This window comes from Medicago truncatula, chromosome 2, assembly GCF_003473485.1.
Source record: "Medicago truncatula cultivar Jemalong A17 chromosome 2, MtrunA17r5.0-ANR, whole genome shotgun sequence".
In the NCBI taxonomy this organism is placed as follows: domain Eukaryota; kingdom Viridiplantae; phylum Streptophyta; class Magnoliopsida; order Fabales; family Fabaceae; genus Medicago; species Medicago truncatula.
In genome coordinates, this window is record NC_053043.1 from 42,359,763 (window position 1) to 42,386,325 (window position 26,563).

A 26,563-nucleotide genomic window follows, 5' to 3' on the forward strand; every position below is an offset into this window, starting at 1 on the left:
AGAAATCCTAATCCACCCTTATCCCTCTCTCTCTCTCTCTCTCTCTCTCTCTCTCTCTCTCTCTCTCTCTCTCTCTAAGACTACATCCCGTAACAACTAGCATTGTGAGTGGAGGTGATTGTTTTCGTGGATTGAGTAGAGGCGCTGCCAATTAAGTGGTGCTTCTGATCAGATACAACAATTCGACAACAAAGGCACTGCACTACAAGAGGTAATAATTTAATCATAGATCATGTTTTACTCGTAAGGATGGATCCATTGAAAGGGAAATTTATTGTTTTATCTGTTGCGTTTATTCTGTTTTGATATATACGATTTCCCTTCATTTACCTACGGGCAATAGTACTATGTATGAAATTGAAAATCGCGACACAATCGATGAAAAATCGTGCCAAAAGAGGAAACTTTTAGGGAACTTAGAGGCTAAAGTTTGAGGGTTTTTGAGTGAAATTTTTGGGTAAGGAAACAATTGTAAACACCTCAGGTGAGTGGAAATCAACGAGTCTCTTGTTCATGGGAAAAAAATTGAGAAATGAGTAAAAATTAGGTTTTTTATTGGAAAGCTTGTTGAAGTTAATATCTTGTAACCCTTTTTTTTTTTTTAATTTTTTTTTTTATCTCTTTGTAAGAAATTCATTGATAGTGAATTGAAAAGATCTCTTTTCCATACATAATTCATTATTGGACCAAACAGGACGAATAAATCTTAATGTGCTTGTTACTCTTATCTCTTTATCTTTATGTTTTGATTTCACTTATGGTTTGTGATTTACGTTAGGGCCGACCCAAAGGAAGAGCATTCTAACTGATGGTGTTATTGCCTAAAAAATTCAGGGGCCCTAATTTTTATTTTATATAAAGCCAAAAACGATTGAATGTATACTATTAAGGTAGCTAAGATCGTGAATCTTATGCATTGGTCTAGTGGATGAGAAGGGATTTCCCATGCAAGCGGTCTTGGTTTTGAATCCCATTATTCTCAATACTCCTTCTTCTCCATCCTTTTGAGCCTAACTCTCATCAACATATTGGATCATGTATTTATAAATAAAAACACAATATTTTGATGAGAATATTAAAACACAATATAACAAACAAATATTATATAATTGATTTTTTTTTTTGGGAATTTGGGGTTAGTTTACAATTTTTTGTTTAAAAAAAAAAAAAAAGACCAAAATGCAAAATTCGACAAATTATAAGAAGAAGGACATTTGAAATTCGTAGCTTTTAAATGTCATTTGAAATGCTCTAAATTCAAGTTGGACAAACTTTATAAATTTGCACCATTTTAAAAATTATTCAAATTATCATCCAAACAATTAAATTTATCCCTTAAAAAAACAATAAAATTTATCTAAAAAGATTTGAATTCCCTAAAAAAAATGGTATTACCTCTAAAAATTTCCTCATCTAAACACACTCTAATAAAAATAATTGTAAACCTAATCATGCCCAGCCAGCTTGCGCCCTAACAACAAATTAACACCAACACCCTAATTTTTTTTTGGATAATGTTTCATGTACACACTTTTTTCCATATACACATTGTACCACTCCATGTGAGAGTGTGTGAAAGACAATACATGTGAGTTTTTTTGTGTGTGTGGGGACCACAAGGACACTTGTCAAAATTGTGTGTGGGTGTATAAGTGGTACATGCCACCTAAGGTGGTCTATGTATCACTATTTTTTTTTTTTTGAACAAGCAAAAATAGAATATATATATATATATATATTAACCACAAAAAGCAACTCCTCTAATACAAGATGTGCCAAAAGAATTACCTAAGAAACAAAGTAGCAGTTACACAACCAACAAACAAACTATTAAGTGATGCCCAAGCATTGAAACGGACTTGAACACCACCCTAAATATGCTTGCAACTTGTGCCTTTGTACAACAAATTATCATAAGGTGTTAGAATGGTGAATGTTTTAAATTGCTTGAATGTTTTTATTAGCTTGAACTTGTATTTTGATGTTATTGATTAAAACATGATTTTTTTTATGTTATTACACTGTTCACTCTTTTTAATTATATTATTGATATTATTTACATGTTTTTAATGTTATTTTCAATTAATAAAAGATGTTTGTTTTTGAGTCTTTAGCATTCTTTTTATCAGGAGCCGAAATTTTAAGATTAGAACAAAGCCTTCAAATTGTTTAAGATGACTCTGCTTTACACTTGATTGTTAGATTAAACCTAAGTATACTTTTGTTGTTGTTTGATGCTATTTTAATTAATGGTTCTATTTTTCTTGTTGCTCAACACATCTAGGTTAGGTTTATTAATGTGAGATTTTAGTCCGAAAATTCACAACAATATACGTGTATAAGTCTATGCATGCACCGGTTCAATCACACAATTTTTTAATCGATGACTTATCTTGTTTCCTTTTGAGTGTGATATATGCATGACACATCCTTTTAATTTAGACCAGTTGATTGATTTCACATGCTCGTTGACGAAGGTTCAAATGCTCATAAATCAATGAATATTTTTTTAATTTATCCGTTGGTTATTATCCTTGTTTTGACATTCATTCATGCATGCAAGTTCTAAGTAAATCGAGAAATGTAGGATTTCTGTTTAGAGTAATATGCCATTTTCTGAACCACAAAATCGTTAAGTACTTACCAAGTTTGAAGCTCATGTTGTTGTAACATAAAAGGGTTGTGTTATATTCATATTTGTTTCTACTTTTACCTTGCAAAAAGGAAAAATAAAGTGCTATTGTTATAGGGAAACATAATATCGTTTAGTTTTGTGCCTATATATTTATAAAAGCTTTTTAGGGAGGTCAGAAATTCAGAACGGCGTCTAGCACGCTTAAATTCTTCTTTTTTATGATCTCTTGGTCAATATTATTACACAAAAAAAATAGAAACAATTTCAGAATCTTAAAACCCTTAAAAAGTGGGATTCATAAACTTCCTCTTCGAGAAAAGACAAAGAGATATTAGTTAGATCATTCCATAAGTCTTTCTGATTTCTCTGTGTTGTTGTAAGAGCTTAATCAATTTATATAGTACGTGATTAACAAGCTCCTTTAATTAGATATTGTTTAGTCCTAGAAATCGGATATATATATGTTAAAGTGTACTATATAGCTATTAGCTACTACAACGATACATCTCTTTAAGTTAAAGTGTACTATATGAAGGATCTACCTAAATAGCTAATATTTTTTTTGAACCACAAATATATATATCGGTATTTGACCAAAAGTATCAATGTTTAAAAGTTAATATGTGTAGTCTTATCTTGGGTGTTTGAGTTGCGGTTTTGAAGAAAAATATCATTTGATTCAAAGATAAAATCACACGTGTACGGTTTGATTCAGTTTATATGACAAATTTGAAAAAAATGAATTCGATCCAACCAAATGTATTTTAATTTAGATCGATTTTTTAAAATTCAATTGTAAGAACTTTTTTATTAATATTGGGATCATGGTAACAAGTGTCATAGGACATTTATATAGAAAACAAATATATATAGTAATTTTACATTGAAAAAAAAATCTTCGATACACGGTTTGGAACCTTGTTGAATGATAATAGAGGATTACTTAGAGTACCATTTCCTTGATGCTTTTCTTAGTCTATAAAATGATTTGTGAAGCTTGCACACCATGGTTGGTTTTGATGAGGATACGCATTATTGATCCCAAGTTGTAAAAGATGCGACAAAGTCTAAACTTAATTTTGTACAACCACCTACAATATAATTGATGGTTTGTCTTCCTGCTGGGAGGAGATCAACAGTCTAGGTTTTGTTGAGCTCAAGAGCTGCAAGTTCTCTCTAGCCATGGAAGTTTTCTCCAATTTTAGGAGTAAATAAATCTGAATCAAGAAAAATAATTTGGTTTGGTTTGATTTTAGAATAGTTTCGCACAAGATCCTTGTGGTTTGTTTGTTTTTTGGGTTTTGTTCTTGGCAAGAGGGTTAGGTTAGGGCTATCTTTAGTTTGGCATGTTGTTGTGTGGATCATTTGAAACTCGTGTAATGATCTAATTTTTTCGGATATACTACGACGGTTGGGCTCTAGGTGGCTAAGGGGAAATTCTTCACTTGGAAGTGGTTCTTGGGAAATTCCCTAACAACCCATGCTCCTTCTATGAGTGGGAGGTGCAATCCGTCTCGTCTTAGACCCGATAGGGTTTTGTGGCGATGCTCAAGGTCTGTTTCATTTGGTTGTGGGGGCGAGGCTGTGGCAATCTCTAAGTCGCATCATTCATTGGGTGTCTCTCTTGTCTCTTTCTTTCAGGTTGATGCTGCAAAGGAGGCAAGAACTTGCTTTCGGGTCTTTCGTCAGTACTTTTCATTTGGTCTCCTTCTCGTTTGTCGTGCTATTTAGCTTATCTTTGTTTTGAGTACTTTTGGTTCTTAGAGCTCTCTTCCTGTATGGTTCCCCGACTCTCTCTCTCTCTCTCTCTCTCTCTCTCTCTCTCTCTCTCTCTCTCTCTCTCTCTCTCATATATATATAAAATTTATTTTTTTTGCCAAAAAAAACTTGTTAAATATATATACACTCATTGAGTAACATTTAATTGTATGTTATTTTTTTTAACGGAAAATTTTATTAAAAAACCTGGTCCCTACACAAGACAAACATCGGTCATCCAGAAACTACAAAACAAAGGCGTTGTATATAGGCGGAACATACAAAAGAAATACCAAAAAAAGACGCCAAAACACACACCACCTAACCAAGACCTACCTTCAACACCCATAACAAGCAAACAACCACAAACGCCAACATCACCGCCTAAATCAAAATTCCATTGCAAACGACCACTGAAAAATAAAATCCATAAACACCCATTGCTCACTACTCATCCAAAAAACCTCTAAAAACCACCCAACCCAAAGAAAACATCCCTCCAAACCAAACATCATCATGTCATCACCATAGCTGAGCCTAATTTGGCACCCTTAAATGTCCTTTTCCAACACTTCTTCGGATTCCACCACCTCTCTACTCCAGACCCACCGAAGAAAAGACAATAAATATCCCAAAACAAACTTGAGTCAAAGATTGACTCCCGATCTCGAATCAAAAGCGAACAGCCCACCAGACTCCATAACCAAATCAGCAAGGTACCCTCTCACATCCGGTCCACCAGAGAAGACACCATAACCCGTCAAAAAAACTCGCAGCTAGACACTAACTCTTGACTTTGAAGCAAAAACAATCGACCCATCATAATCCAGCAAACAAACCTCAAAGGCATTCGACATGTGGGACGGTGGTGAAAACAGAAATCATGTCAGAAAAGTAAAAAGCTCAACTCGAAGACCACACATAGTCGAAGCACCCAAACATAAAAGTAACCCAAAACTCAACCAAAGAGCTAGCAATGGTGGATATGGACCCAAAGCAGAGGCGCCTATCAACCAAAACACCCAAACCAAAACTCACCACACCAAGAGTTCACCACCATCCAAGAAACACCGTTAATACACCCATAACCCTATCTAAACAACACCTTTACCCCTCTTGATCAGCTTCAGTCCACCAAGATATCCGATGTCATATCCCAGTTCATAATTTCCACCATGATACCCACAACAAACCACCACTACCTACCAATAATTATATGTTATGTAAATACAATTCAATTAGTAGCTGCGTGAAGGTTTGAGATTTCTTGGAGCAAAATCTCGAATATTTCCTGTCACTTCTTCACACTATCGTCATTAAACATTTGACCAGAAAAAAGTAACATTTTTATTATGTCAAATTTATTGTCATGCATTTTCTATTTTGCATTAGGTAGCTGGTTTTCCACTTGGAACAAGAACATAAAACTAGATTAATTGCCACGAACAACTTGGTTACAAACTAGGACAAAAACCAAACTATAAGAGCACAATTATGAAAGCAAGACTGCAACTTTGAAGAAAGTGTCCCCCTCCAAAAAACACCCTAAATAGCTAAACTTATTTTGTGCAACTTTAGCTATAAATAGCATTAGCACGTACAATCACTTTTAGTTTATGGTTTTAATCAATTTCAACGTCTTCTGGCAGCTGTTTCTCTTTGTGCATTGAAAAAAACAGCAGCCACAGGAGGCCCGAGGTCATTGTCTTGTGCAAATTTCTTTGTGTTAAAGAGATCTCTTGATGTTGGTATTTTCATCACTGTCTGTCTGCGCTTCTGCTTGTAAAGAAGGAACACAAACCTATGGATTCCTATGTTAGGTCGTGGCATTTCATATTTCATCACTTCTTTCCCTGTTCATTTTCAATTAATTAAAACATATATAATATCATACTCCATGTTAATTAAAGTGAAAAGAAACTCTATAGTACATATAATTGATGTGACCAAATTAAAGGACTTACCAAATGTAGCATCAGTTGTGCCTGGTATATCTGTGACTATCCTGTGATGGACAACAAAAATAGGTTAGAAACTTTGTTTATGTCAAGCTTAATATAAACAAAAAAAAAGCTACTTTCACACCCTTTAAAGTAATCAAAAAAGAATTCGCACTATTATTATTATTTTCTTTGTCAGGTAGCCTAGCGGCTAAAATTTATCTTTTTTAAGCTGATTAAGTGAGGTGTTCGGGTTCGAACTTCAACCCCTACATATAACAATGCATGTCACTGCCAACTGAGCTATGCTCACGGGGACGTAATTTGTAATTTTTTAAAGTTGTCTATTATAGACATTTGTTCCGTTAAAATATGAGTTATTGAAAGCAAAAAAAACTAAATTAATTGAAGTGTAATTTTTTATTTTGACAAAATTGAAGAAAAATTTAGCACTGAACATGATAAAAAAGGTTAACCCTAATTTTTAGTAAATTTGAATTAAATATTAAATTTCTTTCACATTTTTTTTGTTTTTATAAAATTCAACTTTTTATTAAAAAATGGTAAGGCTCAACCTTAGACTCTTTTTGGGATGTCCATATTAGACAAATCCATATTTTAGACCACCAAAAAAGTTTGTTCATTGTTTATATTTGAGATTGGAGTGGAGTTAGTATTATACTCTTATATGCATGATGCCTTTAATTCTTTTCTAATTATTTATGCATGAAATTCTAATTTTTTCTTTCTTTCTTTGGTGTTTTATTCATGCATGCTATATACTCTTAACTATATTATTACTTAAAGGGTCATGTTAACTTTGTGCCCTAAGAACACATGTTAAGGAACCTAAAAAGAGCAACTTTGTATTGGAAAATATAATATTTTAATTTTTAAAAAGTTAAATGGACGATTTTTTATATTTATATTCTATAATGAGTTTCTTATACATAATTATCCTTATATTTCATAACAAATGCTTATTATTGGATATACTTTGCATGCATCAGAGGAGACTAATTTCTTCAAATGTTTTAGAATCGACTCTTAAAATATTGATGCAATTTTATGGAGCTTCTTACCACACTCAACACAGATTTGATTTAACAATTTGGGTCAAGTAAAACTTTGTATTAACATTTTGTTCAAGTCATATGTATAGCATACCAGTGTAAGTGTTCCTTCAGGTACGGATCACTAGGGCCAGGCACATCTGGATCTGTCATGACCTGAAAGAAATTCATGAAGAAATAGAATACATTGAAGTAAGGAACTCAAGGACAAGGTGTGTCATGCATACATATGAAAACAGTAAGATGAAAAAAGAAGAAATAAAGAAGAAGTGATTTGGTTAAAGACTAGTACCAGAGTGAAGAAAGATCTCATATCACCACCATGAATCTGAACTTTAGGTTTAGTGGTAACTGAGGAAGGAAAAAACTCATGACCATTGTAAACTTGCTTAGTGTTGTAAGTGACAGACATTTTCATAGTTGAAGTGAAATAATCAACTACATCTCCAATCACTCTTCCAATAGCAAGAGGATCTGTTACAATACTCATGGTGGCTAGGTTTCAGATTAAAGGATTTGTGGCTACACTGAAAGTGGGGGTGAAGCAGGTGAACAAGAACAAATTAGTTAATGTTGCTTTTGAGGGTGCTGTGTGTGAACATGTAAAGCAGAAACCCTATATTTATAGAGTTTATACATAGGATAGGGATTCATGGGAAACAATTGACTAGGGAATCAAATAATGAGAAGAAAAAAATATGATAACATTAAAAATAATAATTGAAAAGATCAGAAGCCTTGCGAAAAGGCTACAGTAATAAATTAAAAAAAAAAATAATGATAATATTAATTATACACAAAAGAATAAGAAATACTTGTATATATACTCACACCCTCAAATATCAAAATTATTTAGTGGTCATCAAAATACATATCATTTAATTTTTTTAATAAATCACTAGACTTTCCACCCGTGCGTAGCACGAGTCATATACATTGTAGATGTAGTAGACAAAAACAAATATCAATGTATATCAAAGAGAATGAAATATGTGGTCCCAAATATATGCAGATGTTGGAATTCGAATCTCAGATACCACACTTATTCACCTTAAAAATATTAATTTTTATCAATCGTGTGTTACTTCATTCTTTTGTTAAAATTATATGTCAATGTTATATTATTGGTATGTTACTTCATCCTTTTTTTTTTTTTTTGACAAAATGTTATTTCATTCTTTTGTAAAAATTATATGTTAATGTTATATTATGTACCTAAAAATAGCTCATTCTTAACCTCAACATGTAAAATGTTTTATTTAAATAATTTTTCTTTTATCGAACATTTGGCCTTTACCGTAAATGATACCCTTTAACTGTTTGTTGAAATGTTTCTTCCACCTGTTTATATAGATTGTAAAATTCTGGTGCATTTTGTGGTAGATATTTAACAAAGAGAGTTTAGTTCTGATTTGGATGAAAAATGTAATATTAACAAAAAAAATGTTGCTATAATATTGCAAAACCCTTTTATTCCAATAGGGCGATTTGTTTTGTTGAAGAAATAGGGCGATTTGTTTTGAAGAAATAGGGGAAATAAAGCGATATCGATTTTCTTTGTTCATGAAAATAGGAGATTAGGTGTGAGCATTAGGGTTGTTCATGAAAATAGGAGATTAGGTGTAAGCATTAGGGTTAAAACAGTAAAATTATGCAATAGGGTTTAAGTTAAAATGAGGACTTACGTGTTAACTTTAATATATAAGAAGATAACTTTAATATATAAGAAGATAAGAAGATATTATTTCACATTTTTTTTTCTTCTTCTTTCGTACTCTTTCCGTTCATGTGTTCTATTGTCTATTGATTGTATTTATGCGCACACAAGTCATTTTGTTTGGTACTTTGAGTCTTTTCAAATCATTCTATTTATAATTATTATCTTTTGCTAAATCACTTTGAGCCTGAAATTAATCGATCTGTTTAAGGGACAAACCACATCACAAGCCTATAGACTTGAAATTTTTTGCATATGTTTATCCTCTTTGGAGTTTGGAAGAATTAAGTTTGTATAATTTTTCTTCTTTTAGCTTGAAATTAAGTTTAAGGTTGTTCTTTAAAATTAACAACATCTTAAGTTTGAAACATAATAATAATAGAACTTAGTTAAAAAAGATAAAAAAAACGTAGATTCTACAATCTATGATCGGTCTAAAAAAAAGTAAAACAAGAGCCAAAAGTCAATCTTTTTGTCTCTTCAAAAAAAGAAAAAGGAAACAAGTAGTTTTCTAGTATCATGTTGATATGGCAAGAAATGGAAGGTTGGTTAGTTTAATAGACAATGATTAGTAGAGGATATCTAACTCCACATTTAACCTACTTTCCCCAAATATATCCCATATTTATCTAAGTCAAGTTATAACTTTGAAAGACCTCTAAAATGTATTTGTTTATAGTGATTTTGAATGACTATTAGTTTGAGCAGTCCTTGTGCTCAAACTTCTACAACTTTTTTGAGGGTTTTAATTATTTTTGTGATAGCTTCTCAAAAATATATTGAGGTTGTTTGTATATTGGTTTGAGCAGTCCTTGTGCTCTAACTTATATATCATTATATGCATTGTTGTAAAATAAACCACTAGAAAAATATTTACAACAAGATCATATACCACCTTGATCTCTTTAGCATTGGGACAACAAAATTGATGGAAAAAATAATTGAAAATGGTAAAAGAAAAGCTTATCACACTGGTTGAGAGAGACTTGAGAGACAAAGGATGTAAATATTTTTGAATTGAAAAGTGGCGGTGGTAGACTAATTTAGGGATTAATTTTAAATGTTTAAAAATATCGAAGATATTTTATGTTTGTTAACCATTATAAAATTCATCCTTTTACCTAAAAAATATTCATTATTTTTTATTTTATTTTAAAAAAAGGTTATGAAAATTGATTTTATAGAAAGACTACTCAAAATTGCTTCTCATTTGAAGCGGTCTTTATAACTTGTTGTTTAGAACTTCAATTTACCCCTTCCGTGTGTTTTGGCTATTACATTGTATGACGTGACAGTTAACCATACATGTAATAGGACGGAGGGGGTAATTGATTATTCACTCACATGAGATTATTTATTTTTAACTATGAAGCACGAATACAGACATCAGACGTCGGACACCAACATGCCAATACCGTTAATAATTTGAGAAAATCACATAATTTAGTGTAATCATATGTTTCGATGTGGTGTCCGTGTCGGACACGGACGTGTGTTCGACGCCGAAACACGCCTAATCCGCTAAGAGTTTGTGCTTCGTAATTTTTAACAATGGCTTGAGCTTAAAGAAATTTATCATCGAATGATGAATATATTCATAAAGCGAAACTGATAGTGATTCCCAACTTTTCTTTTATTTCCTAAGATTAATCTAAAGGGGAGGCAAGGAGAATTCCAAGGCATCATCAATTGTTGAATATAAGTTCTGAATATTTTCAATAACGGTATAATGGTTAAAACCTTCCTTAACTAAACATATTCATGGTAATGTTGCTGATTATAAGGATAATTTAAGGAAGAGTTTGGAGTATAAAGGTATTCCACTCACAAATTGACAACCACAACAAAAACTCAGACTAAGTGGTGGTGTCTTGAGGTCATTTCATATAAAAGAAGAATCATATGCAAATGGATCGTACATTTTGATAATGAATAAAAGAACACTAGTTGAATGTAGTGAAAGGCATGAGCAATGAAATTAAATTATGCTTTAATCACTTACTAAGTAGTGTCACTTAGTAATTATATTATGCTATAATCACTTACTAAGTAGTTAATTAATTATTATTTTTTGCTTTCATTAATTTTTAGCATATTTTCCTAATAGGAATAGCATCTTCAGTGTTATATTCCTTGCATATGCATACAAAAGATTCATTCTGCTCCAAAGACATGGATTAAATATAGTAACTAGGGTTAATAACTTATAGTTTGATGCTTCACTATAATTCTTATTTTATTATAATAAACGTTCTTGTAGAATCTCTTCTGACTTACTTCCACCATGTCCTTGTTATATTTATTAATATTAATGATAAGAAGTTATACCTATGTGTTTCTTGTTAAGGTTATCTAATTTCCCACTTTGGTAACTAGCTAGGTTGGGCCAAGGGCATATATCTTGGCTTGATTGTGAAGGTAACATTTTATCGGATGTCTCCTGTTTGTTGTGAATTTAGGATTCAAATCACACCAATAAATTTAGATATGTAGGACAAGTATCAATGGCAATTAATGATCAAAATAGTCACTAGCAACAATAATATGTCGAGATTCAATCTAACAACTAAGTGTAAGACAAAGCACAATCGAATCAAAGAATAACAAGATAAAGAGAGAAGAACACACCATGAATTTGTTCACTCAGTTCGGTCCAATAATGATCTACATCTTGAGGATAAAGATCTCTTCACTTCACTTCACTATCAAAGAGTTCTTTACTAATATAGATAAAAAAGAGTTACAAGAAATTAACTTCAACAAATTATTCAAGAACAATCCTAATTAATTTCTACCATTTTCCCAAATCTTTTTCTATAACCACGATTTTGACTAACCAAAACTACCAAATTACTGATCAAATCGGGCCATAATTTTGAAAATTGCACCATGATTTTGCAAAAACACAAACATCAGATTTTTTAAATCAAAACTCAACATCTATTTATTAAAATGAAACCTAGTCAAGAGTGAAAGCTTTCTTGTCTGTTCATGAGCAAATCAAAATATAACTATTTTTTATGTGTCCGTTGTTGCAATGGTGTTCCCTCTCAACAAAACTGTATCTAACTATACTACTGGGTTTGGAGTGTTCCCTCTCAACAAAACTGTATCTAACTATACTTCTGGGTTTGGAAGAAGAAAGGGAATAATAGTGAATGAATTTTTTAGGTTTGAAACTAATTTGAAAAATGCTAGCAACATACATTTTAACATACTTTTCAACACATTCTCTTTGATGGATTAAAATTTACGTGTTTCATCAAATTTATATGGGTCCCACATGATTTGGTAGGACCTATGCGAATTTTAATCAATAAAAAAAAGTATTGAAAAGTATGTGTTGCTAGCATTCTTCAACCCATTTTCTCTACGTTTCTGGTTTTTTTATGATTAATATGACATTTAGAAATTTTTGGATGTTTTTGTTTATTTTTTATTTTTTTTGGATATTTGGATTTTTATTAAGTATAAGCTTATGGGGTTTTCTAACCTACATAATCTCATTTATCAACTAGAAAAAAGCAATTTCATATGATTGATTTTTTAAAGTTGTACATTTATTGCACCTTAAGCTAGAAAAACTCTTCTAACATAAAGGATTATATCGAGAAAAAAAAATATAATTGTCGAAACATAATCTGAAATTAAATTAAGATCATAGAAGCAATTTTGTCTAACCAATGATTAACACTCAATGATGCATTTGCAGTCAGATACATTCCTCTCAAAAGAAAAAAAATGATAGAGTCCAACACATTCATCCATTATAATGATAGAGTTCAACGCATTCAGATTTCAAAATGATTGTTTCCCCTTATGAGTTAATTGCCAAGGTAATTTTTTTTTTGGTTAAGATGAGATCAGTTGGGTCAAATAAAATCATTGTGCTAATAATCTTTTGAGTAATATTAGAGATATCATACAAATGTTAATTATTAAGATTGGGAGTATGTATCGCTCCTATATGATAATGTGGAACCTATGGTACATTGATAACAAGTTGGTGTTTGATGGTATTCAACTGATAGTCTCAAATACGGTTTCATCTATTTTTGCACAATTGCAAGTTTCATAGCGGACATTTGACAATATTGTTTCAACCGCTTTAGTTAGGTCCACTCGTGAAGTATGTTGGCAACATGGTGATGATAATGATATAATGGTTCTTAATATGGATGTTAGCGCTTTAACTAACCTGGATAAAACAGGTTATGATGGATTGGTTAAGAATTTTGAAGAAAACTTTCAATTTGCCTTCTATGATGGTGTGGGTTTGTCCAATATTTTGCATGTAAAAATCCATGCCTTATGATTAAGATTAAGCTTTGCTAGAATGATGATTATAAGAAACTGTTTTTTTTTACTCTCTTTATGTAGTGTATTTAGTGTCAAAGGAAGTGTCGATGCTTCACCACTATGCGATATTCTTGGAGCTTATTTGAATGTATTTGATTAAGGAGTGAGATATTTCCATTCATCATATTTTTCGCGAAGAAAACTCTTGCGCGCATATACTTGCTAAATTAGGGGATAATCATTTAAAATATCTTGTGATGATGCACTAACCATTACTATGTCTATCATTAGTCTTACTAAGTGATGCTATGTAAGTATCCTTTATTATGTCATATAGTTTTTTCTTTGCTTTTTCATTTTTTTTTCTCTCATGTTAAAAAAATAAAAGGCAAATGCTAACTTGTCCCTTGAGGATACAAGTTAAGGAACATATTATAAAAATATACATATTAAAAGTTGTACATTCAACTTCTTAAAAGTTAAAATATTATTTTTTTCAATGCAAAATTGCTCTTTTTATGTTGTTTAACATGTGCCCTTACTTCTTAAAAAAAAAAAAAAAAAAAAACATATGCCCTAACCTTAAGACACAAGTTAATACTACCCAAAAGTAAAATAAACTTTAGAGAAATGCACAACACTCCCAAGCAGCCCACTTGTGGCATGACTTCTTGGGGCCTGTTTGGTTCAACAATTTATTTGCAGCTTATAACACAAGCACTTATAATGATAAGCTCTAAGCCCAAACAAGATATTTTATAAATAAAAAAAAAAGATAATTTTTTTTTTTGAAACATAAATGCGGAGATTAATCCCTCGAGTTAGCTAGAAGAGATCTGCATCATCTCATCTAAGCAAAATAAATTGTTTTTGTATATGTTATAAGTTGTTTCTATAAGTTATATTGGAGAAACCGATTTGAGTTTGTTTGGTGGTGTTGACTTAAAACCTTAGAGGAGCGTGTTACTCTTCAAATTCATTCTCCCAGTGCCAATTTAGATGTGATAGTTTAACTTCTTAAACGAAAACTTTATACATATGAACATAAGCCGTAAAAAACCTGTGAAAATTGTTATAAGTTTTCCCAAACAGTCTCTTAGAAATGCTCAAATAAGTCATTCTAGACAGACCCTTGGTCACCAACTCAACAGTTCACAATTCCCATGTCTTTGGAGTTGGATTTGATCAACCCTGCAAGAGCAGTGTTTGGTAAAATGCCTGTTAGAGATTTGATTTCTTGGAACTCTTTGCTTAGAGAGTTACTTGAGGGCTGGTGAAATTGTCTTGGCCCGTGAGGTGTTTGATGAAATGCCTGAAAGGGATGTTGTTCCTTGTAATGCTATGATGATCGATGTGTAAGGGAAAAATGGGAAATGTGAGCCTGCTGCCGATGAGGTTTTTATGGCTATGAGTGTAAGAGATGTGGTTACATGGACATATATGATTTTTGTTTTTGTTTTTAATCATCAACTAATGAAAATGTTTGCGGTCTATGAAGCACATGCACGGACGCGACACACACATCAACACCAATAGTAATTTTATAAAGGCTTAATTGCACTTTTGGCCCTCTATATTTTCAAAAGTTGCGATTTTGGCCCCCTAACTAATTAAAACACAAAACAGCCCCCTATGTATTGGATCTTTGGCAGTTTTGGCCCCCAATACCACTTTTGACTTAGTCTTCGCTGACGTGGCACCCACATCCCTTAAGTGAGGTGCCACGTATCGATCAATGTGGATGCCACGTCAGCGAAGACTAAGTCAAAAGTGGCCGTGGGGGCCAAAACCGTCAAAGATCCAATACATAGGGGGCTGTTTTGTATTTTAATTAGTTAGGGGGCCAAAATCGCAACTTTTGGAAAGATAGGGGGCCAAAAGTGCAATTAAGCCTTTTATAAAATGACATAAATGAATGTAATCACATATGTGAGTGTTGACACCGACACATGTTGAACACCAGACACACTTTCGATCAGAAGTGTCGGTGTTATAGAGTTTGAGCTTCTTTAAAGACACGTTGGGTTTAGGGGTTTGATCTGATGGCCCTGTTATTGTTGGTGTGCTTTCAGCAATTGCTGACTTGGGTTTTGTTGAGGAAGGGAAATGGATATACACTTATGTGTTTAGTAATAAAATACATCATTGTTTTAGTTTTTTATTGAATCAGTACTTGTTAACATGTACGTTAAATGTGGCCAGATAGAAAATGCTCATAGTGTATTTAGAAGCATTTGTAACTGAAGGAATGTTGGGATTGGAATTCTTTGATCTCTGGACTTGATTTACATGGACTGGGTCATGCAGCGATCGAGCTTTTTTTAGAATTGGAAAGGGAAGAACTTAAGTCGGATGATATAACTTTCTTACTGCTTTTAAGTGTTTGTGGGTGCATTATTGACCTTATTGCTAGAGCAGGTTGATTAGAAGAGGCTCTTGGGATTACATGCGACATGCCTTTCGAGCTTGATGTTTTGATTTGGAAGAATATTCTCAGTGCTTGCTTGAAGGACAATAACTTTGTAATGGGGAATACAGCTGCATTTCAAGCTCTAGAATTGGCTCCAGAAGATTCAAGTTGTTAAGTTTTTTTCACAAATATCTATGCCAAAGAAGGTAGTGGGATGAACTACAGTTAAAAATTCCACCTGAATATTTTCAGTGCAAAAAAAGGGCGAGTGAGAAAAATTCCTGGATACAGCTCAATTCACACGTGGATGGTGAAATTCACGAGTTCCTCATGTGGCCATGGATGTGGGGTATGATCAAAATGTTCTATCTAAGTTGGAGGAGGTTGTGTCTGAGTTGAAGTTGGAGGATATGAACCTGGACTTAATCAAGTTTTTCTAGACCAGATATCGAAGACGATGAAATATAGTCGACTGATTTTCACAGTAAGAAGATGGCTCTTGCCTTTGAACTGTTGAGTATCCCACAAGAAATTCCCAGTTACACGGTGAGAAACTTAAGAATTTATTATGATTGTCACACATTCGTGCAGCTGGTTTCGAAAGTCTACAATGGTGGGGTTATTATCAGACATGACTGTTTTCACAATTTTCATAAGGGTTTCAGTTCCTGCACAAATTATTGGTAACTTTGCCTTATGCTGTGGTTTCTGATGATTTCTTACTCCTTGGAAAAATTACTATATACCGTATGATGTCTTGAAGGGGATATTAAGAGCATGTTTATAAAAATATTCAACTTAATTGTATGACGTAAACAATGTCGTAAATATGTGTTTGAACTTGTAAAATTATTTGATGATAGATTTATAAGTTGTCTTTAGCAAATTATAACAAGATTTTCAAGATAAGGTATGGGATAAAGTTCAGCTTAAAAGTTGGGTAGGAAAGTCCTTTCACTTGGTCCCCATCCCTTCTTTGGTGTGTGTGGCACGTTTAAAATCAATCTGGTTTTTTTCATCTAATAATAGTAAGAAAGGAAAGTGATGGCAATCCTCTCTTTACATCTAATCAAGTAATTAGACTCAAGTGGTTAGGACTTATGAGCTCCACCAAAGACGAATTGGTTAGAGAACTTGAGCTCAGTCCTGGGTGAAACAATTATTGATCATTACTTACCTCCCGACCGAACTCTAGAGTACTGCATACCCTTTTCCCTTTTCCCTGCGTACCTGTTTTGTCATGAACAGTCCTTATAGCAAAAATCAAAGATTAAAACTGAATTTGAAAACGACAAATCCAATAATTTCAAAGGATAGTTGTGATTATTATATGCTTAATAATTTTATTGTTTTGTAGATTATGCTATAGGAGCCAGAATCCCCCTGTATTTTATATAGACCTTATAAGCAGAGAGATATTGCCAAGTAATTCAGAAAATAGCAGCCTTGGATCCACATTCTTCTTTGCACATAGCAATGTCTCCATGGTTTGCAATGGGACACCTAATTCCATATCTTCACCTCTCAAACATATTAGCCAAAAAGGGAGACAAAACCTCTTTCTTCATCCCCAAGAAAACACAAACCAAGTTAGAAAAATTCAACCTTTACCCAAACCTTATCACCTTTTACCCTCTCAATGTTCCTCACATTGAAGGCCTACCCTTTGGCGCTGAAACCACTTCAGATGTCTCTTTCTCTTTAGGTCCACTCATCATGACAGCTATGGATCAAACAAAACCTCAAATTGAACCTCTCACTCCACTAAACCCTGAAATGGTTTTCTTTGATTTTGCCTTTTGGCTACCAAAAATTGCTCAAAATTTAGGAATTAAATCATTTCAATACTGGATTATTAGTCCAGCAACAATGTCATATACTACATAACCAGAAAGGATGTGTAAAGGTATAAACTTGACTGAATTTGATCTTATGATACCCCCAAAAGGGTACCCTATTTCATCCTTTAATCTTTATTCTCATGAAGCAAAGTTCCTTGCTTTAAAAAGAAATTTTGAATTTGGAAGTGGAGTTATTTTTTATGATAGGCTTTTTATTGGTTTGAGCTTAAGTGATGCAATTTGGTTCAAAGGGTGTAGAGAAATTGAAGGGTCTTATGTTGATTACTTAGAACAAGAGTTTGGTAAGCCTGTTCTTCTTTCAGGACCTGTTTTACCTGAACCACCTAAAAATACTTTAGATGAAAAATGGGGTTCTTGGCTTGGTGGATTTTAGGATGGTTCATTAGTTTATTGTGCACTTGGAAGTGAATGGAAATTATCACAAGATCAGTTTCATGAATTGTTGTTAGGACTAGAGTTAACATGTTATCCATTTTTGGCAATTCTTAAACCTCCTGTTGGGTTTGAGACGGTCGAAGATGCTTTGCCAGAAGGGTTTAAAGAAAGGGTTAAGGAAAAAGGGATTGTTGATAGTGGATGGATACAACAACAATTGATTTTGGAACACTCGTCGGTTGGTTGTTTCGTAACACATTGTGGGGCTGGTTCGTTGACAGAGGGGTTGATAAATAATTGTCAGATGGTGTTGATGGCCACATTTAGATACTGATCATATCATTAATGCTAAGATTATGAGTAGGGAATTGAAGGCTGGAGTTGAAGTGAAGAAGGGTAAAGAAGATGGATTGTTCACTAAGGAAAGTGTTTGTGAAGCTGTGAAAATTGTGATGGATGATGAGAATGAGATTGGCAGAGAAGTTAGGAATAATCATGATAAATTGAGGAAGCTCTTATTAAGCCATGATTTGGAGTCATCTTGTGTTGGTGTTTTCTGTGAGAAGCTTCAAGAATTAACCAGGCGATTTTCTAATTAGTAGAAACTGTATCCAGTTGTAATATACTGTTGTATCAGTATATGGGTTCAATAAAAAATATGTGTATTTTGATCAATCTGATTGGATTCATATAAAAAATTATGTGTATTGATAACCACTGTCCACTGCCAAACTATAGTTTGCTTACTGAAGCTAGGAATTGAAGTAATGAAACTTGATGTATGAATCATCAGGGAACTCTGAAGGTTGTTTCTTGAGATCAACTTAAGTTAAATCTCTTTCTTGGTTTTGTCTTTGTATATTTCCAATGTAAGCTTGTAACGTTGGACCCAATATCATGCATTGGAGACTTTTGATTCCAAGGTTTCTGGTTATGTTTGGGAGCCAATATTGGATATCAAAGAAATTTATTTTTGACTTCAAAAGAAGTTCAATTTGTTTAAGAAGATTCACCAGCAAGGCTATAATATGTGATTGGTCAAATTCAGTACATTATAGACTAATTATGATAAAGTGAGGAATCTCTTATTAAGCCATGATTTGGTGTCAACATGTGCAACTGGTTTCAAAAGTGTACAATCGTCGGGTTATTGTCGGTTCCTGTAGAAATCATTGGTAACTTTGCCTTATGCTGTGGTTTCTGATGATTTTTTTACTCCTTGGAAAAATACTATATACCATATGATATCTTGAATAAAAGCATGTTTAAAAAATCTTATTTAAACTTAACAAATGATGTAGACACTGTCGTAAATATGTATTGAACTTGTCAAATTATTTGATGATACATTTATAAGTTGTTTTGTCTTTAGCAAATTTATAACAAGATTTTGAAGATAAGGTATGGGATAAAAGTTCAGCTTAATATAGGAAAAATGTTGGTTAGGAAAGGCCTTTCACTTTGGCCCAATCCCTTCTTTGGTGTGGCAAGTTTTACATCGATGTGGGTTTTTTTCATCTAATAATAGTAAGAAAGGAAGTGATGGCAACCCTCTCTTTTAACACTTGCCTTTTTATTAGGTAAAATTTATGCAGGTGAGGTCACACCACGTACGTAGTTATGCGGGACCTTCAAAATGGTAGGACCTACTTCAGTTTTATACAATAAAGAGAATTTATTGAAAATAGTGTGTTATAGAGTGAGTGTTACTAACCATTATGTTTTTCTCAAGAGAGTTTCTCCTCTCTCATATTGCACCTGTTTTCTTCTTTATCATCTGAACCCCACACACATACACACTATCTCTCTCTATTCCAACAACAGAACCAAGGTGAACAGATGTACATCCACAGCTTTTGAAAGCAATTGCAGTTATATAGAATCTGTAAAAAGGTATACTCTCTTTGCTTTGATGATTCTGAAGTTAGAAATTAAACTAGTAGTAATAGAAATGGTTCATAAATTATTATTACTCTTTGTTTCTACTAGACAGACGCATAAAATTTTAAGACTCGACTCTTATGTAATACAATATATGAGATTAGCATACAATTGAAAGTATAACGTTTGAATCATAAATGAAAATTAATGTTTTAAAAGTGGATTTTTGTTCATTATTGTTGATATAGAAGTTTGAAAATCAAACTGGTTTTTTTTTTTTTTTTATATAAAATGCAACTGCAAGGATCTAAGCGTTCGCTTAAAGCGTCGTGTAGATAGGAATCACAATTTTCTGTGTATCAATAACATGCTTTGTATGGATGGTACTTTTCATTGATAATTTTAACAGTAATGTAGCACTTTGATGTCCATCTACTGAAGTGTATGTTCTGTTTCTGGTTCTGCTATTCTTTCTCTGTACCTTATTGCTTAAATTATTGAGGTTAGAAAATGATCTTGACCAATAATATTGAATTATTGATTGGTGTTGCTACAAAAAACAGCAATATAATTTATGCTGCTTCTTTAAAATGTATTCACATTGTTCTCTTGATGATGATGATTAGTAGTCCTTTTTTTTTCTTCCAGCAATGATTAACCGAATAGGAGTTGCAGTGGTGGTGATTCTCATAGGGTGGGTTTATATGGCCTTAAAGCCGCCTCCACCAAAAACATGCGGATCCATTAATGGTCCTCCAGTTACTTCACCTAGAGTGAAACTCAGTGATGGGAGACATTTGGCCTACCGGGAGTTTGGCTTTTCAAAAGAAGAAGCTAGGTACAAGATCATTGTCATTCATGGATATGCCAATTCTAAAGATACACACTTGCCTGTTTCTCAAGTAAGAATTTGCTCTTTTTATCTACTCTTATTATGTCTGCTTTAATCAGCTATATGCCTTTAATAATGCTTGCAAAAAAAAAAATGGAGATCTTATTCTTTAGAGAAAGTTGGTGAATGATGAGTAGCACCAAGATAAGCTCAAATCTTATAGGCCCTATTTGGATAAACAACTTATTAAGCGCTTATCATGTATGTAAATGTTTATGCTCACGAAAAAATAGTCTCACGGGTACTTGTGTCAACTATGTTTTTGCTCTTATGTAGGAACTTATTGATGATCTTGGGATATATTTCCTCCACTTCGACAGAGCAGGTTATGGTGAGAGTGATCCATATCCATCACGTTCAGTTAAGAGTGAAGCATATGATATTCAAGAACTAGCAGATAAATTGCAGATTGGGAAAAAATTCTATATCATTGGAATGTCATTGGGTGCTTACTCTGTTTGGAGCTGCCTAAAATACATTCCACACAGGCATGTTAATTTCTCACTTGTAGCTTCATTTTGCTTACTGCTCTCAATAATAGAGAAATGGTTTTTGTATAACCAAATTTAGATAACTTTTTAAGTGATTAATACCCTTCAAATAGGTAGTTAATTACGTTCAGTAGATGGTTAATGGATATACTAGTGTCAAAACTCATTAACCATCGACGTAACTTCATTAACCACAAATTTTGACATGGCTAACCGTCATTTTTAGTTGTTCAACTACATCTAGATTTAAACAGCTGAAAATTGTGGTTAATCACGCCAAAATGCTTCATTAACCATCTATTGAAGCTAGCACCTGGCATGTTCATTAACCATCTATTGAACGTAACCACCTATTTAAAATGCTTTAACCACTTATACTGTTGTCGCAAAAGTTGTCCAGTTTTTGTTGTTCTAATAACATAACTGTCAATAATATATAACATAATTTGGCAGATTACTGGGAGCAGCCTTGGTAGTTCCATTTGTAAATTATTGGTGGCCATCTTTTCCTAATAATCTATCAAGAGAGGCATTTCAAATGCTCCCCCAATCAGACCAATGGACATTTCGAGTTGCACATTACACACCTTGGTTATTCTATTGGTGGATGACTCAAAATTGGTTCCCTTCATTGAGTTTCACAAATATTGAATTCTTTCCTTCTGTTGATGTAGAGATCCTTAAGAGCCTCTCAGAAACCCCAGACACTGGCCAGGTAGCTATATTATTTCTCGTTATGAGTTTGTTAATGGTAGTTTATCTGATCATGATGTTATTTATACTCAGAACATTCTGTTTTAGACACTGATGAATCATGATAATATAAGTGTTTTTTAATATTCAGGAGAAAATAACTCAGCAAGGTGAATATGAATCATTACACCGAGACATAATGGCGGGTTTTGGAAAGTGGGAATTTGGTCCAACAGAGATAAGAAATCCATTCCCTGAGAATGATGGTACAGTCCACATTTGGCAAGGGTTTAAAGACAGGATCATTCCCTATACGCTGAACCGCTACATCTCACACAAACTTCCGTGGATTCATTATCACGAGCTTCCTGACGGAGGTCATCTGTTTATCTTTAAGAAAAATCACTGTGAATCCATAATTAAAGCACTTATACTCTCATAAGGTCTTTCATATCATATGATATGTAGTGTCTGTAGAAAACTACTAGTCTACACTCTACTTATAGTCTTGTGCTTGTCCATGCTATATAGTTACTTAGCTAGTAAATTCTATAAGAGATTGCAATATATGTTTATGAAGTGGTGTAAAGAGTGTATTAAGACTAATTCTATGATGTACAAGGATAGGAGGTATAGACCTTGTAAGTTATTTTTTTTGACAAACAATAATTAAATTATTGAATTGTGAACCAATGTTTTAATTGGAGATTTCTTGTTCCATAAGAAAAGAATTGAAGAAAATTCTGTCTCTTTGCGTATAAACATAACAGAGATATTGGTCAGTTTTATACGTAAGGTGCTATTATAAGTAGTTATTTTATGAGATAAGATTTTTAAAGGATTTATGTGATAAGATTGGTCCAATGTGCACAACTTCTGATAATAAACCAAAAAGTTCACAAAAATTAATATTGATATTTTTTTTAGTCAAGGTTAATTAATAAGCTATGTTTTTTATTTTTATTTTTTATATACACTATATGCAACAAATTAGGTGATACATAGCATAATCTAAACTATCTTATCTTTTTTATGTACTATTATGTTTTTTCTTTCTTCTTTCTGGATCAATGAACCTATAATTAGGAAAATGAATAAAAAGGACATGATAGGATCCAAATCCCAAAACAACGTGGATCTTACACGAAATCTCAAATGAACAACAAAATTATTAAAAATGCTAAATTGAATCACCGACAAATATGTTATCCGTGTCGATTTTTGTTTTCAATTTGAAGATTTTATACTTTTTTTAATTAATTTCTTTTCTCTTTTAATCAAATTAACATTTTAGGATTTTATACCTTAGCTTCGGAGATTATGATGTATCAAAGAAAAAACATCTTTAGAGAATACTGTTAACAGGGTCACACACAAACACAAAAAAGAATATTCCTAATACATCTGGGTATAAACCCATGAACAATTATGTCATTGTGGGGCCTGAGAGTAAAAATGGCAGAAAAATCATAAATAATCTGCTACTTATACAAAAATATCCAATTAGCCAAAAAAATTAAGGACATTTTTTTAACTAAAAGGTAAAACATTTTTATTTATCTTTTTTACTTTTGGGATGCCATTTAAAATGATCTCTACTACAAAAATAAATTCAAATGCATTTTTCAACATAAAAATATAATAAAAAATCATTAATCAAAAGTAAAATACATCAGCTAAAAACATCATAATCAGACTAATAATTAAGAGTTGAAATAACTTATACACAATCCTAAGTTGAAATAAGTATATAATATATATAGATTAGGAAACCAATCTGATATAGTAGCTTTTAATGTAAAGTTCTAATCTGACAAATAGCCAAAAAAAAGTTAACAATTGGCAAGAATATACATAAAAAAGATGCTCCTAGCTGATGGAACCTTTCAAAGGATATCCCTCCAAATGAAATAACATAAAGAAGTCATTAACAAAATGAGAATGTAAAGAAGAAACACACACATATATACAAACTTCTATGTATTTTTATTTTTAAGGTAGAAGAAATATTGAAGAAGCCAAATTCAGCTCTCATATAAAAACTATAGTCTATTGTATTAAGGTCCATAACTCATTGAGAAAATGAAAAGAATGAGACATTTTCTTAAGCTTATAACTGAAAATCAACAAGGTCAGACACGTAAATTATGTAGAGGTTTCTGTCAGGTAACAAAAACATCATCTTAGTATTATTAATTTTATGTTTTTTTCTTCTTCTTGTTCTTCTTACATATCTATGTTTATTCATTTTTCTTTATGGTTTTATTAGGGAACTCAACTTTCACCAAACCAAGATGATTCAACAGATGATTTTTCTATGGTTTCACCAAGAATTAGACTTAGAGATGGTAGACATCTTGCTTATGTTGAGAGAGGTGTACCTAAAGATAAAGCAACATACAAGATCATCATTGTGCATGGTTTTGGAAGCTCTAAAGAGATGAATTTTCTGGCACCTCAAGTAATTAACTTAATCTCTATTGCTCAAATAAATTGAACATTTTATGTTTTGGATTTAGATCTAATTAGCGTAAGAGATTAATTTTGATATACTGTCAGTGTTAAAAATTGTTAGATTGTTGACAAATCACAACCACTCGTATGTATGAATGAATTTATAAGTGTTTATAGTTAAAGTCAAACATTTTCAATGATCAGATGGTTATAGTTGTTTGTCAGTGTAAAAGACTTTACATCGACAGTGTTATGAATTAAATTCTTATCATAATACTATAGAAAGAAAGTCTTTATTAGGTGTACTATGATATTCCTTTCTAGCATGTTTAATTGGTAGTGATTTGTTGACAGTGTACAACCTTTTGCACTCACAGTGTATCAAAATTATATTCTGACTATGATATGATTGATTCACATAGGAATTGATAGATGAATTAGGAATTTATCTTCTACAATATGATCGTGCTGGATATGGAGAGAGCGATCCAAATCCTAAACGTTCACTGAAAAGTGAAGCACTTGACATTGAAGAACTGGCTGATCAGTTGCAAATCGGAGCAAATTTTTATGTAATTGGAGTCTCAATGGGTTCATATGCTACCTGGAGTTGTCTAAAATATTTGCCCCACAGGTACTAATACATTCAAATAAATAGTCATTTTGGCTTAGTTGTATATTTATACTATTAACTTCAAGTAAATAGTCATTTTGGTCCATCAATGTGTGATGAATTGTAACTATAGTTCTTGAATGTATCGAAATTGCGAGAATATCTTAATTTGTTTTCTTTTACTAATTTATGAACCAAAATAACCGACAGAAAAACATGCTGAGAGTTGAGACCATAAGGAAAGACACATTCTAGAACCGTACTGGCTAACAAAAGTCACATTTGAGGATGTTTTTTCAGCTTTAATACATTCAAAGATTACAGTGATGGCGTCTCACACATTTAAGGACAAAAATAGTCGATTGTACTAAAAAGTTTATTTTAAGTTGACCGAAAGAAACTTTGCGCAGGCTAGCAGGGTTGGCACTAATCGCCCCAGTTATCAACTACAGATGGCCATCTCTCCCTGGGAGTTTGATAAGAGAGGACTATAGGAGGAGATTTATTAAATGGGCACTATGGCTTGCAAATCACTGTCCTAAACTATTACATTGGTGGGTGACTCAAAAGTGGCTACCTTCAACTGCTGTCATAGAAAAAAATCCAACATTCTTCAACAAAAATGATATAGATATTTTGAAGACTATTCCAGGGTTTCCAATGTTTTCAAAGGTAACAAATTAGTCTCTATTGATTAAAATGTCTGTAGTAAGTTATCCAATGCATTAATACACTCGGCACATCAGTGACTGTTGGATAGAGATCGGACAGTCTAGATTTCAATGCATATTTTGACATGGAAGAACATGTTTTATGTGAATGTAACTTCTCTATGAAGGTAATGCTAATCATGTTATGTTTCTACATACAGGACAGGTTAAGGGAACAAGTTGTTTTCGACACACTTCGACATGATTGGAAGGTAGCTTTTGGAAAATGGGAATTTGATCCAATGAAGCTAAGCAATCCATTCCCTCACAAACAAAGTTCATTTCATATTTGGCAAGGACATGAAGATAAAGTTGTGCCCTCTGAACTCCAAAGATTTGTTTCAGGGAAGCTACCATGGATACAATATCATGAAGTTCCAGATGGTGGCCATTTGATTATATACTACAAGGGTTTATGTGAGGCTATTTTGAAGGCACTTTTACTTGGTCAAGAAAATCATGCATATAAACCTAGATCTTCTTTGTTATTCAAAGATGAATGCTATCAAGAAACTATCTAGCACACTTTTTTTTTTTTATTATCATTTATTCATTATTGGAAGAAATTCATGTAGATGTGTTATAAAAAGTGTGTTGGAGAATATGTTATAAGTAGTTTATTCTTTTTTAATTTTTTGTGATTTCATAATTTAATATGTTTATTGTTAACAGGTTTTTCAGAGAATTGTATAAACTACATTAGTATTAGTCCAAAGAAAGTTTCTACTGTGACATTACCAATTTACATTGGAATGTGAAA

At 32.5% G+C, this 26,563-nt stretch overlaps 3 protein-coding genes and 1 pseudogene across 4 annotated transcripts; 3 read left to right on the forward strand and 1 right to left on the reverse strand.

Annotated features, from left to right (window-relative positions):
* Positions 1 to 5,806: 5,806 nt before the first annotated feature.
* On the reverse strand, positions 5,807 to 7,984 carry LOC11407610 (CEN-like protein 2). Its single transcript, XM_003596752.3, has 4 exons — positions 7,699 to 7,984; positions 7,501 to 7,562; positions 6,358 to 6,398; positions 5,807 to 6,246 (listed from the first exon to the last, which is right to left on the reverse strand). Exons 1-4 carry the CDS (start codon positions 7,894 to 7,896, stop codon positions 6,026 to 6,028), a joined length of 522 nt encoding a protein of 173 aa, XP_003596800.1. The 5' UTR covers positions 7,897 to 7,984; the 3' UTR covers positions 5,807 to 6,025.
* A 9,255-nt stretch (positions 7,985 to 17,239) lies between these two features.
* On the forward strand, positions 17,240 to 18,744 carry LOC25487542 (cyanidin 3-O-galactoside 2''-O-xylosyltransferase FGGT1-like; annotated as a pseudogene).
* Positions 18,745 to 19,710: 966 nt separating this feature from the next.
* LOC11413714 (uncharacterized) lies at positions 19,711 to 22,734 on the forward strand. 2 transcript variants are annotated; one of them, XM_024777391.2, is made up of 5 exons: positions 19,711 to 19,962; positions 20,580 to 20,852; positions 21,119 to 21,330; positions 21,787 to 22,048; positions 22,178 to 22,468. In XM_024777391.2, the coding sequence occupies exons 2-5, from the start codon at positions 20,601 to 20,603 to the stop codon at positions 22,466 to 22,468; spliced, it is 1,017 nt and encodes a 338-aa protein (XP_024633159.1). In that variant the 5' UTR covers positions 19,711 to 19,962; positions 20,580 to 20,600. The 2 variants fall into 2 exon arrangements, with proteins under 2 accessions (XP_024633159.1, XP_003596802.1); XM_003596754.4 differs by having other exon boundaries at positions 19,715 to 19,962; positions 20,599 to 20,852; positions 22,178 to 22,734.
* Positions 22,735 to 23,814: 1,080 nt separating this feature from the next.
* LOC11408128 (uncharacterized) lies at positions 23,815 to 26,434 on the forward strand. Its single transcript, XM_003596755.4, has 5 exons — positions 23,815 to 24,192; positions 24,296 to 24,487; positions 24,903 to 25,114; positions 25,504 to 25,765; positions 25,965 to 26,434. Exons 1-5 carry the CDS (start codon positions 24,109 to 24,111, stop codon positions 26,322 to 26,324), a joined length of 1,110 nt encoding a protein of 369 aa, XP_003596803.1. The 5' UTR covers positions 23,815 to 24,108; the 3' UTR covers positions 26,325 to 26,434.
* Positions 26,435 to 26,563: the final 129 nt, after the last annotated feature.